Raw genomic sequence first — 14,505 nt, 5'->3', positions numbered from 1 at the left:
GGCCGGCCGCCATGTTGTGCTAGTTTTGTGCTCGGCGGAGGCGGAGGCGGGCGCTCCAATACAGACGAGAACCAGGAGGAAGGTCTGTCGCGGGGGCCTCGGAGCTCGGCTTCTCCATGGCAGCCGCCTTGGGGGGAGGCGGAGGCGGCAGCGGAGGCGGAGCAGGTACGGAAAGGGGGTCTCCAAGCGCCCAGGGGGCGCGGCTGGATGGGTAAACCATGGCTCTTTGGGGGTCTACGTATGTATCTATGTCTGTGTATGCAGAGGCATCGCTAGGGTTGGCGTGGCACGTACTGAAACAAACGAACGTCTCCAGAGGAGGGCGACCAAAATGCTGAAGGCTCTGGAAACCACGAAGCCCTGGGAGGAGAGACTTCGGGAGCTGGAGAAGAGAAGGTTAAGGGGTGGCATGATGATAGTAGCCCTGTTTGCATATTGGAAGGCGTGTCATAGTAATAATAATAATAATAATAATATTTATTTATATCCCTCCTCTCCAAGCAGATGGAAGCAGCCAGCAGCAGCAAAACAACGCTAAAATAATAATAATAATAATAATAATAATATTAATGAATTTGTATTTCCCGCCTCGATCCGTAGGGAGAGAGATTACGATTGACCAGGCGATACTGGCCACAGTAATAAGTCTCCTAGCAAAATTAACCCTCGTAGTACAGTAAGCAAGATTAAAAGTTAACAGTCCTTGGCTCAACGTGGTCAAAATGGGTGGAGTAGAGTACAGAGGCGGATAGGGCTACGTAGGCAGAGTCAGGTGGGAAGCCTCGCCGGAAGAGATCCGCCTTAACAGCTTTCTGGAAAGCATCTAAGGCGGTAATACGGCAGATCTCCTCTGGCAGTCATTCCATAATTTTGGAGCGGTCGGATTGAAGGTCCTCTGGGAAGTGGACACACTTGTCTCTCCATATTCACCAGGGTTAGGGGCACAAGACCCCCCCCCCCCCCATGAATTTGGAAAAACAGCAAATAACAAAAGCACTGTGTATTTTCCCAAGAGGACACACCTCTCTAGGAAGCCTAAGTCCTCCACTGGAACTCTGGTCAATGCCAGACAGAGACTGACCATAGAAGTGCATTGGAGGAGCTGCAAATGCCCAGTGGAGCATCCTTTCTAGGAATCTCTAGGTCTTTCAGTACAACCTTTAGTTAAAGTCGACCATAGAGTTGTACTGGAGGACCTAGATATCCCTAGAGAGAACGCATTACTGAAATCCCTGAATAATCAAAGCCGTAAATATGGAGGGGTGAGTGTACAGTAAAACATCGTAACCCATAAACCCTCCCATCCACAACAAAAATACATTTTAATTATAAACTAAGCAGGGGCAATTGAGGGGCAGTTGATGGGAGGCCACTGAGAGGCTACTCTGGGGAAACCTGCCGGAAGAGATAATGCCTTGATAGCCTTTTTTAAAGCATTCAAGACTGACAATATGTCGGACCTCCTCCAGCAGGCTATTCCGTAATTTAGGACAGGCAGAATGAAAGGTCCTCTGCCAGCCTAGTTTTTGCTGTCTGAAGTAAGTTTTTACCAGAGGACCTCAATGTGTCATATTGAGGATGGAGCAAGCTTGCTTTCTGCTGCTCCAGAGAATAGGACACGGAGCAATGGATGCAAGCAACAGGAAAAGAGACTCCAGCCCAACATTAGAAGAACCTCCTGACAGTGAGAGGTATTCGAAGCAGAACATGTTAAAAGGTTAATATGAAGTTTAAAAGGTGACATGGGCCCTATACAGACAAGCCAAAATAAAGCTGCTTCAGGTCACTTTGGAGTTATGGTGTTTCAGTGATGCATGCATCCTAAGAGTCTGGAAGCTGCACCAAAACTGCACTCCAGTCCTTAGGACAGGAGCGTGGCTTTGATGGGGCTTCTGGACTCTTAGGATGCATGCATCATTTAAACGGCATACTTCCAAAGTGACTCGAAGCAGCTTTATTTTGACCTGTCTGTATCAAGCCATGGTAACTCTGTTTAAGTATTTAAAGGAGTGTCACATTGAGGATGTGGCCGCATCACCTGGTGCGGTAACTCAGTGTGCCACCCACTCCCAATTGACTTCCTCCCATTACCGCACCATAGAGAATCTCTGTTCAACTTGTATGCAGAAAATATCATAGAAAGAGCAGGCTTAGACATAGAAGAAGAAGGAGGAGTGAAGATAGAAGGAAGAAATAGCAATAATGTGGGATATGAAGATGACACCATACTACAGTCGGCCCTTCTTATACATGGATTTTTTACACACGGATTCAAGCATACATGGTTTGAATTTTTTTAAAAAAAGTATAAATTTCAAATATCAAACCTTGATTTTTCCAATTTTTATAAGGGACACCATTTTGCTATGTCATTATATTTACTGGGACTTGAGCATACACAGATTTTGTTATCCACAGGGGATCTTGGAACCAAACCCCAGCGGATAACAAGGGTCCACTGTACTACTGTTCAATAGCAATAGCGTGTACCTTTCTATACCACTTATCAGTTAACCTAGAACTCTCTAAGTGGTTTACAATCTGTAAACCAATTGCCCCCAACAAGCTGGCTACTCATTTTACAGACCTATGAAAGGATGGAAGGCTGATTTAACTTTGGAGTCCCTGGGAATGAACTCACAATTTTGTGGCTACAGTACTGGCATTTAACCGCTGCATCACCAGGGCTCCTTGAATGTAAGTCAGCAGTGTGATGTGGCAGTTAAAAATGCCAATATGATTCTAGGCAGCATGAATAGAAGTATACTGTCTAGATCAAGGGTAGTAAGAGCGTAAATAGTACAATTTATTCTGTTTTTGTCAGGCCTCACCTCAAATATCACATCTAGTTCTGGGCACGCTCCAGTTTCTTACTTGCAACATATATATTGTTCTCAATTGTTTAATGATTTTATAGGTGCGGTACATACCGCCATAAAGCGGCGTACCAGCGCCGATACTAGGGTTAGGGACCGTGCGGCAACTGCATGGGCCTTAACCCTAGTATGTAGTGGCGGCATTACAATGGCGGCGCCCCGTGTAGACGGGTGCTGCCATTGTGACATAAGCGCTTACAAAAGACATGCAGGTAACAACTACCCCCTACGTATCATGCAAGAATCTGCTTTCAGCTGCCATAATATTTCAGCTGCCATAATAACAAGCTGACTGAAATGGAATTAAAAATGGATTCATTGCTTTACAAAGTAGTTCATAATCAAAGTGATCTAAAAGAAATAGAAATGAATTGTGTCCATTTATATCTTAGTTTCAACATACATGCTGTCCATCAAAGTTGATGATGATGTTTGTTTATGCCCTTTCTACCTAAACGGTATAACATCGAACATACACAGTCAGAGAAAAAGACAATAAAAACATAGCACTATGCATATTATATTTTAAAACCCCTTCAACATCCCATCACCCACCCCAGCAGCAGTAGCTTGATCTGGTGAATCAAAGAGGAATGTCTTCAACCTTTATGAAAATGGGTAAGTTTCTCCTCCAGCCAGAGGTCCAAAGGAAGACTGTGCCACAGATGTGGAGCCAGATCTTGAAAAGTTTGCGGTCTTAACAGCTGTGTGTGTTGGTGGAGCAGACAATAATCCTTTACCTGTAGATCTTAAATTCCTAGATGGTGCATACCATGCTAGCTGAGCTACCAGATACTGGGGGAGACCAGTGGCATCATTAGGAGTGTGTGGACCGCATCAGGTGGCACCCTAAGTTCGGATAACACCACTGTCCCTCAAACATTTGTCTTTGGGTAGAAACGGGCTGTGGCATTCTCCTGTGTCCCTTTAAAAACCTGAAGAGATGGTGTAAGTGGGGTGAGGCTTAGTGGGAGGAGAAAGGAAAGGCCCCAGGTTTTAGATTTTTAAGAATTTTAAAACTTTTTTTTTATATAAAAAATAACTTTTTAAAAAATTCTTTAAAAACATCACATTTTACCAAGCTCACTTCAGTGGAAAGGATAATGGAAACGAAGTCCCATGTGCTGTTGATGGTCCACAAACTTTATTATCTTAAGAAGCCCAATGCGCTTTGGCCTTGTCAGAAATTGGCCTTCTTCTGGGGCTATTGTAAAATGAATAAAAGTACATTTATTATAATTGTGGTATTGGGGCATTGAGACCAAATTCACTTCAGCCACATGAAACTAAATGTAAATGCATTTAGGTTGTGCGTACGGTATTGTAATATAAAGGTATAACTTTAGTTTTGCTAGTTCAACTGTTTTCATTACATTAAGGGATATACAGGAATTATGATCCATGGATAACATTAGTACAAAAAACATTAGTAAGGATTCTGTATGGTGTGGTATGGGAGGGATGACACCATGACTTACCACACTGGGTGATGCCACACCGTAGCCCTAACACACCGTCTGCTACTGTCGTCCGCCCTTCATATCCATGTATTTTTTTTGTCCATGAATACAAGCATCCACGGCTTGAAAATACTTCAAACGTATATAAATTTCAAAAAGTAAACTTTAATTTTTCCATTTTTTAAGGGACACCATTTTACCATGCCACTGTGTATAATGGGACTTGAGTATCCATGGATTTTGTTTTTTACAGGAGTCCTGGAACCAACCCCCAGTGGATACTGAGGGCCCACTGTAGTAGTAGTAGTAGTAGTAGTAGTAAAACTAATAATACTAATAATATTTATTACTTACCCATCTCCCCATGGATTGAGGCAGGGAACAACAAGAAATATGTGTTGGTTAAAAACACAACATTTTCTTGCTGTTGTGGTGTGCCTTCAAGTCATTTCTGACTTATGGTGGCCCTAAAGCGAACCTATCATGGGGGTTTCTTGGCAAGATTTGTTCAGAGGAGGTTTGTCATTTCCTTCCCTGGAGCCTGAGAGAGTGTGACTTGCCCAAGGTCACCCATTGGGTTTCATGGCTGAGCGGGAATCAAACCCTGGTCTCCAGAGTCAAAGTCCAACACTTAAACCACTACAACACTGGTTCCCAGTTAAAACATTCATACATCAGTTTAAAAAACAAGACTTATAGGTTTTTAACTTTGTCTTTTTAAATTATTGTAACCTGCTTTGAATCCCATTGTGGGAGAAAGGCGGGATATAAATCCTTGAAATAAAATAATAAATAACATAAATAGTAAGCATTAAAACAGTATGCATTTAAAGTTCATAGTTTAAAATTTACAGTTTTAAACAGACGGCTTCCTTACACCTGCTGAAAGTATTGTTACCTAGTCATGGGCCATCCCTCCCCAGCCCACTCCTCAAGGGCCATTTGTTGTTTTTAACCACCTTCAAGTTGATCTTGATTCATGGTGATCCTGCGGACGAGACATCTCCAAGACTCCCTATCTTCCACTGCTCTGCTTAGATCCTGCAAATCCATGCCTGTGACTTCTCTGAGTCTGTCCATCTGCTGAGTGGTTTTCCTCTCTTTCTGCTGCCTTTCCTAGCATTATTTTTCCCCAATGAGTTGTGCCTTTCCATGATGAGGTCAAAGTATGACAGCCTCAGTTTGACCATCTTTGTTTCCAGGGAATATTTAGATTTGATTTCTTTTAGAACCTATTTGTTGTTTTGGCTATCTACAGTCCTTGGAGCTTACCCTCAGGTAAAGCTGCCCTTAGTTGTAGTCTCTTGAGTGTTTGCTGGGCATTGAAGGGAGGGGTTTAGGGTGTGTCTACATTGTAGAAATAACAGAGTTTGACACCACTTTTGAGTGCTGTAGCTCCATCCTATGGAACTCTGGGATTTGTAGTTTTACAAGAATTTTTAGCCTTCTCTGCCAAAGAGTGCTGGTACCTCAGAAGATTACAAATCCCAGGAATCTGTAGGATTGAGCAATGGCAGTTAAAATGGTGTCAAACTTTTATTTCTGCTTCGCAAAGAGTGTCAGACATACTTTTTGTGATGCCTGGAGTAATTGATGGAAGCTGATGGTTATTGGAAAAAGGGAGAAATTGGTAAAAAGACAGTTTAGCTTTGTGTTTTGAGGGATGAGGTTGTGGGGGGGGGCAGTGAGTGGCTCACTGGCAAGGAGTAGAACAGAGCCCATTGCTGAGCTTGGCATGTTGGGATAGCTGAATGTATGGCTGCCCTCAGGAGGGCAGGAAGGCTTAAGGAGGAAGAGTGTTTTGTGGTGATGGTGCACTGATGGAAGTGGGGAAAACATAAAAGAGAAAAAGGCAAGCAGTATGGTTGTTTGTTATGGGAGCTGTCCAGGGGATTGGGTGACTTCTGCCAGAAAAGAGTGAGGCACTAGAGGTTTCCGCTGAGCAGTATTTTTGAGAATTTGAAAACAGGCTGAATAGTTTTCTGGAAGCAGGAAAGCCCAACAGATTTCTGGTAATCTGATTAGTGATGTGTTACTATTTGTTGTCTTCCCGGAAATAGGAAAGTTTACTTGCTAATTAGCTTACTTGCTGTTCACCGCTATGATCTTTGGAATAGCGGTATATAAATAAAACAAATTATTATTATTATTATTACATATCATTTGTCTGGATTGTATAGAATTTAATAAATGAATGTGCTTAGTAATATTTAGATATTTTTCTTTTTCTTATTGGGTAGCTTCTTTTTCACAACTTTTTACATATTAGGATGCAAGTGAGATGTTTCTGCAAAAAAAAATAATGAAGCAGAATGAAGGTCCTGGTGGTGGAATCATTTCTGTTTATTCCAAAACTTTCTGAATTTAATGTGAAGTTCCTAACTTGGAGAACTCTTGACACTCATAGCCATTGCTAACCTTTGAGTTACTCACTTTCACCTCATAGCCTCTTATATTTTCTTGATGATTCTAAATAGCAATGTTTTTCTTTGGCATTTCCCCTCGTCATTGTGGAACTGAAATAACAGTAACAGTATATGTATGAGATTTTAAACATAGTTCAGTGTTTTAACCAAAGTTCAGCAATATAGTTGTAAAGTTGAGTTGTGTTTCCTTCCTGATCATCATGACTCTTATTTTTTGGGAAAAGGTGAGATATACATAAAGTTAACCATGAGCATGACCATCATCATTCTTTCAGCTTTGATTATGGAAGTTGGAACAGCTGCTTAATTTTGCTATTTCTGTGGATGTCCTTTCAGGACAAAGTCTATTGGAATTGCTGGTCAGAAGTTGTTTGTGTTGATAAACAAATTTGAAAACATCCATGTTCAGGGTTGTTCACAAATTATTTATGTTTCAACATATGTATATTAGACTCTAGCTGGATCAGACTGAAAGTCTTATCTAGTCTGGCATCCTTTACCTCGCAACATCTAGCTACACAGAATGTCTACACAGAAGGGAGAGATAACCCATACCTCCAGTAACAAAAATAGTATGCTTCTGAATACTCATTACTAGGGAACACAACAAAGAGAGCACTATTAAGTTCACGCCCTGCCTGTGGACCTCCCACAAACTGTGGGACATCCACAGGCAGGACGTGAACACAATAGTACTCTCTTTGTTTGCTCCTTAGTAGTGAGTATTAAAGAACACACTGTACTATTTTTGTTACTGGAGGTACAGGTTGTCTCTCCATTCTGTTAAATGTGTGGGACCAGAAGTGCTTTGGATTTTCGATTTTGTAATATTTACATCTATCTATCTATCTATCTATCTATCTATCTATCTATCTATCTATCTATCATGAGATACCTTGGAGATGGGACCCAAGTCTAAACATTAAATTCATTTGTTTTGTATATAGTCAGCCCTCCATGTCCACAGATTTTTTTAATCCACAGATTCAAGCATCCATGGCTTGCAGATATTTTAAAAATATATACTTTCCAAAAATCAAACCTTGATTTCACCATTTTATATAAGGGACACCATTTTGTCCCATTGTATTGAATGGGACTTGAGCATCCACGGATTTTGTTATTCTGGGACCAAACCCCAGTGGATAAGGGCCCACTGTATATCTTATGCACATAGCCTGAAGGTAATTTTATATGTAACATTTTAAATAATTTTGTACATGAAACAAAGCTTGTGCACATTGAACCAATAGAAAGCAAAGATGTCACTGTCTCAGGCACCCATTAAAAAGTAGATTTTGGAGTATTTCAGTATTCCAGTTAAGAGAAACTCAACCTAGCTATTGTGAGCAGTAAGCATTAACTCAATTAATTTGCACTGACTTTAAAAACCATACTCTTCGGTGGACATCATACACAATATATGAAGAAGTATTTATCTCTCCTGAGTTTCCCAAGTTCTGTTTCATTGACGTACCCCAGGTTTTAGTACTATGTGAGACAGAGAAAAACGTATCTCCACACTTTCTCAATGTAGTCTAGCATTGATGGAAGTTGTAAGTTGGGAAAGGTTGCTCTCATGTCTCTTCTTAACTTAAAAAAATTACATTGAGGTGGAAGAAGATTTTTTTTTTTAAAAAAAATCCTGAGTATGTTTTTCATAGCTTTATTTAATTTATAAGCCAGTTTTCTTCCAGCACTAGACTCAGGGTGACATACAACATTTTAAAAACACAGTACAATTTTTAAAAACCTCTTAGTTCAAACATTAAAACAGAATTAAATTGAAGTTCAGTTTTTAAATATAAAAGTTTAAAAAAGCATTAAAAAGACCATTAAAAGCTCTATCTGCCACAACATATTAAAAACCAAATGCCCCCTTAAATGAAAAGGACTACCAAATTTAAACTATTTTAATGTCCACATAGTTTCCAGCACCCCATTTTATTTATTTATTTAGTTACTTAGTTTTGATAACAGTTAAGCTGCAGTACTTACATTGACCCATGGATAAGTCAACCCAGGTTTTTGAGGTCAGTTTTTTGACTAAAATTTCTAGGCTTATATAAGTATATACATATATAGACTACTAGTGAGTAACTATCATCATTGCTAATATAAGTAGGACTGTATATGGGAATATATTAATGACACCCTTCATATGGGTGAAAAAGAAACTTACAGAATGTATACCAGTCTTTTGTCAGCCTTGTGTCCTCCAGCTGGACCTCAGCTCAGACCAACACTTCCCAATATGGACACTGATTACAACGCTGGACTGGACGTTGTAATATAGACATCTGAGGGCACCTTCATCATGGATAGAACCAAGAGAAATTCAAGGCCTTGGTATAAGAATGACAAAAAACTGGTTTAGCACAAGACTTACTGATAGCCATAATTTGAGTAGACAGTTTGAAATCATTGAAAGTTCACTCTCAGTTTATGGCTAGCTTAAGCTCCTGTTGATTTCAGTGGAGCCAATGACTAAATCACTATCCATCTCTATTTAGTTGCAAATTCTTGTAGGAAGTGTCAATAATAGCTGTTTTGTCATGAAGAAATCTTAGCTTCAAGACTGTCTTCCATGAAAATTACATTTTGCAATCCTAAATTATGTCTTTTAGGCTTGCTTGTGTTACTTGAATAGTTAGTGATAATTTCAGCTATAAATTAAAATATTGCCTCCTATTGATCAGAGAGACCTACAGCAATCAGTGTCTCCTGGAGTCTTAAAGAGCCCATTGCCAATCAGATTGCACAAATAAATGTATCAATATTTTGTATGTGGTAAACAGTTTCTTGAACTGAAACAAAAACTCAAGGCTAAATAGAGCATCATGTAGATAACCAACTGCCAGCACAACAAAGCTGCCTTTCCCTACCTGCTGCAGCTCTCTGTGCCACCTGGAAACTGATTCTGGAGACTTTCTCAGGTTTTGGAGGATCATATGGAGGACTGTAGTGGGAATCCCTCCCTTCTGATTCTATTTGAGCCTCCAGTTCTATCACTAGCGATGTGTCATTGACTCATGCCCAATGATAAATAGAAAGACTCATAGGTAGGGGTTTAGTATTTTGCAATGGCAGATATTTTATCTTTCTATTTTAAAAATGTATAACCTCTTTTTCCATTAGTTTATTGTCTAAGGCAGATTACACAAAGATTCTTAAATACAAAAATCAGCAAATGCGTCTTCCAGATCAGTACAGATTTTTAAACAATGTGGAAAATAACTTCTATCACACACTTTCCAAGATGTTCTCTACTCTTGTTATTCATGAATTGGCTTAAGAGAGCATCCTAGCTGTAGAGAATTAGAATGAAGTGGAGGTGGCCCTTTCTTGGGCTTCTGTCAGTGGAAGGGGCCTTGACAGGTGGTGGAAAGGTCCTTCACTGTCCCTGTGGAAATATCAGTGTACAAAGCAAAGGTAGATGATGGAAGACTCTGAAGAGAACCTTTGAAAATACAGTATGTTGGAGCTCCCTTTAGATTATCTGTGTTCAAAGCTGCTCCATTCTTTGTAGGAAAGCTTGTTTTAAGTTCTTCTCCAAAATGAACCTAGAGTTCATGTAGTATATTTTGTCTATGTGTGACAGAGAGAGAGGAAGGCATTAAAAATCCTGGTCTGTGAGCGAAAAACAGTGGGAAAAGCCCTTGCTTCTCATTTGTCCTGCCTAAAATGAGCCAGTACAACTGCAGATGAGGTGGTATAGCATGCTGCTCCACCTCTGACTCTACTGAGGAGGAACAGCCTGTAATTTGTTATGTGTATATATTAATTTGTGGAAATTTCTGACACAATGTGTTGGGGATTCCATTGAGATAATAGGCTGATTTATAAGAATTTAGAATTGCAGTATTATTTATTAATTCTCAATGGAGTCCCCAAAGGGGTTTTAACAATTGATAAAATCGTTTCAAAATAACAAGAGTGAAGAGATCAAACAAAGAAGAAAACAAAACAATAACTAATTGAAAGCACCAAAAACAAAATAACAAACAAGATTGAAAAATTAATGGAAGCTTTGGTTACTTAAACCATTTTAAATTTAATTATTCTGTTTTCAAGTTGTTGCCATAAAAGATGTGGAAGATGCAAACAGGGATTCCTAGGGAGAAAGCATCCGCATTGCTGTTTTACAATCTATGCATTTTCTTATGTTGTAGAAATCACTAAATGTCTTTTGTTAACAGATGATGACTTTGATCAGTTTGATAAGCCTGGTGCAGAGAGATCTTGGAGGAGGAGGACTGGAGATGATGACTGGGACAGGTAAAGGTTTCTTTTTTCATGTTTCTTTTTTCATGTTCATGCTTTATAAGGAATTCCATTTTGCCTTCTTGAATTTCTGTTTTGTACCTTGCTTTTTTAATGTGCAAATTCAGACACTAATGAAGTTGTTTGCCAGCAGTGTACATGTCAGGTGCTCAGTTGTGGGGAGATGGATAACCTCCCTAAAGAGGAGAAATAGAGATTCATCTTCAGATGGAAAGCTGCATTTCACCTTGGTTTAATTCCTGGTGGTGGGAACCATATACCAGTGATGGGTGCAGCCTGTGCAGATTATCCCACATCTCATTCTCACTCTTTCACATCCACACCCCTTTACACAACTCCCCATCACATGACACTTACATTTATTGTCTCTCTTCTTTCCCATCGTGCATTTCAGTTCTGTATTGTTTGTATGTAAAGCGCTGTGCAAATCTACAGCGCTATATAAATAAAGCATAATAATAATAATTTCTTTCTTCTGAGTGGGATTTTTGGAACACTCTTTATATGGTGCTGCCTTTGAGGATGGTTTAGAAGCAATCTGAATGCAGCTACAGAGATGCTGGTGAGGACCAAGAAAGCTGCAAACATAGTCTGGCTTCCACTAATCTTTAGAACACGTTCACTTGAACCCAAAGAAACCTGTCAAAACTTTAAGATTTGCTTCGCTGGTCTTTCTTTCTTTCTTTTGATATATTTTTATTTAAAAATACAGCATAACTAATTTTCACTGTTCTTTTTAAATATACATATTAATCTCATATATGTATGTGTGTATATATGTGTGTGTGTGTGTGTGTGTGTGTGTATATATATATATATATATATTTCAGCATAACATAACATTTCAGCTTTATGTGTAGACTTAAATTATCAACTTCCTTTCCAACTAAAATTAGAATAAAATTGAAATTTCTTGAAGATCTTCTCACTCTTAATCTGTGGAGCTAGCTCTTACTGCTTTCCATCTTCCTTTTATATACAGGGGAGGCTTTAATACCTTCCCCTTTAATGCTAACTTTATCTGTGAGTGATTACATGTAAAGCTTACATGTTTTACTGCAGTTCTTCAACATATTCTGAATATTTGCTAACATGAAATTATAGTTTTTGTTGTTTACCTCAGTTCTTGCATTTTCTTTTGCCAGGTATAGCTTTTAAAAACAACTAAATTGTTTGAAAGAAATAAAATAATGGATTGTGTATGTGTCAGTTATGCATGTGGTTGTTTTTAAACCATACATGTATTTTGAGAATTTTTGTGTGTGTATTTTCAATGAGGTGTTGTTGTTATTATTATTCTGCCTCTTTCTCATAACTGAAACTCAAGGCAGCTAACAAATTAAAATGGATACAGGTAAAAGTATGCAAAAAGATACTGTGTAAGGTGTAATTAAACAAAAACATATCCACGAAAAAAGATAGAATAATACATCCTTGCAACCAGTTTCCAAATGCCTGTTTGAAAAAATTTCACTTTCCAGTGGAAGGCCAGCAAGGAAAGAGCCTATCTGGGGGATTCTAGAGCTTGGTGGAACCATTACAAAAATCCCTGTCTCATGCTTCCACTGAATGAGTCTGTGAGGGTAGCAGGCTGTAAAGAGCGTCTACCAAAATCTCAGACCTTGGACAGACTCATATGGGAAGATGCAGTCTTCAAACATCTTGGCCCCAAGCAATATCCTGCTTCACAGATCAGATCCCACACTTTGAATTGTGGTGGAAAATGTGTGGTAGACCGTGGAATTGTTGTAACAAGAGAGTTGGCACAACTGCCACTCTTGGATTGGCTGAAGTTTCTGAACATTCTTTAAAGTCAGTAATCTTTCAGTAATCCAAGTGGGATGCAACTAAGACATTTGATTTAACTGTGCAAATGCACTCCTGGCCACTACTGAAATTTGAGTATTTATGGCTCTGAGCTGAATCAGTGGCATAGCATGATGCGTGTGTGAACAGCTGCCTGGCTTTGCTCTGGAGTGCCTCAGGTAACCGGAGTGCATATTATTGGGAACTTTAGGGTCAAAATACTTCAGGCAGTTCTTGTTTTGGCATGCAAAAGTTACCTGAGAAGTCCCCACACTGTCCAGTACCTTGCTCAAAAACTGAATATTGAAGGCTGCTCAATAATTATTCAGTGAAGTAGAATTTTACAGTTGCTTCCTATTGTCATGTTGGAACCCAGCTTTGTGGTGAAGAGGTAAGTCTATCCCAACATGTGTAAAGGAGGCATTTCTAAGACTACGGCTTGAAACACACAGGCCAAATAAGGCAGCATCCAGCTACTTTGAGGGCGTGGCATTCAGATGACACACACACCCAAAGTGGCCAGAGGCTGCCATATTTGATCTGTGTGTTTCAGGCCATAGTTTTTCACTGAAATAAAGTTTTATGTTAAAGATTTAATAATGACTGGCTCATCTGAGAGCATACGTGGCAAAACAGTCTCCAAAGCTGTTGTGCATGTAATTTGGTAGGAATTTGGCTCTCCCACATGTTGCTGTATTTCGATTCCCATAATTTCTTATCATTAGCTGTGCTGCCTACAGCTCTTGGATTTGCAGCTCAACATTTGGAGGACCATCTAATTCCAGTTCCTACTTTAGTAATATCTAGAAATGTTCCATTACTTTCAGCCATTCAGGTTTTCTGTAGTTCATTCCTTATCATCTTAACTGGTTTAGAGGTATTTGACGTTTATGGAGCATTTTGCCGAACTAACCTGCCAACCTATCTTTCTTTGAAATGTAGTGTCATCTAATTTACAGCCAATGTGTTATTTCAGAAGAATGTCACTATATACCTAGCTTTTGTATATATTTAGTGCAAGTTATCTGATATGCAGATTATTAGCCTTCTTTTGATTCCTGAAATGTTTGTAACTGAACAAGTTTTCTACATTTGCAATAAGAATTTTATAGTGCAACCAGTAGCTTATCTTGTAAGGAGTTAAAGCAGCTGCATGCAAGTTGGGGCTTGAGATTTCTATTTTTTTGGGGGGGGATTTAAGTAATAATCAGGATGCTTTCTGGATTTGTTATATTTAACTATATTTAAGTTTCCAGCAACTTTGAAATCACAGAAAATTTTTAACCTTTTTTAAAGTAACAATGGAAATAATCAAAATATTAAACTTAATTTATTTTATTTATTATGTAATTTCTTTATATCCTGTCTTTCTCTTAACATAGGACCCAAGGCAGCTCACAGCATAGATTAAAACAAAGTACAGCCCAAAAGTGATTATAATAAAAAGAAACAAGTAAATAAACAATCCTAGTAAAATCAATACCAATTTAAAACATAACAACTAGGTCAGTGATGGCGAACCTATGGCACGTGTGCCAGAGGTGGCACTCAGAGCCCACTCAGTGGGCACATGTGCTGTCGCCTCAGCACAGAGTTTGCTAGAGTTTGTTACTAGAAAGCCAGAGGGACATGGCACTTTGCAATAAATAAGTG

The 14,505-nt window shown here is 39.1% G+C and overlaps 1 protein-coding gene across 7 annotated transcripts in view; it reads left to right on the top strand.

The window, feature by feature from the left end:
• RBM33 (RNA binding motif protein 33) overlaps window positions 1–14,505 on the top strand; it is a 124,160-nt gene continuing 109,655 nt past the window's right edge. For all 7 annotated transcript variants that reach the window (XM_089533571.1, XM_089533569.1, XM_089533575.1 and 4 more), the window contains exons 1-2: window positions 1–165; window positions 10,962–11,040. In XM_089533571.1, the coding sequence (XP_089389697.1) occupies window positions 117–165; window positions 10,962–11,040 (128 nt within the window). In that variant the 5' untranslated portion in view covers window positions 1–116. The remainder of the gene's footprint in view (window positions 166–10,961; window positions 11,041–14,505) is intronic.

This window comes from Sceloporus occidentalis, unplaced genomic scaffold (genome assembly GCF_023333645.1).
Source record: "Sceloporus occidentalis isolate IW3139 unplaced genomic scaffold, rSceOcc1.0.p SCAF_7, whole genome shotgun sequence".
Lineage (NCBI taxonomy): Eukaryota > Metazoa > Chordata > Lepidosauria > Squamata > Phrynosomatidae > Sceloporus > Sceloporus occidentalis.
This window is presented reverse-complemented; position numbering and strand designations above follow the sequence as displayed.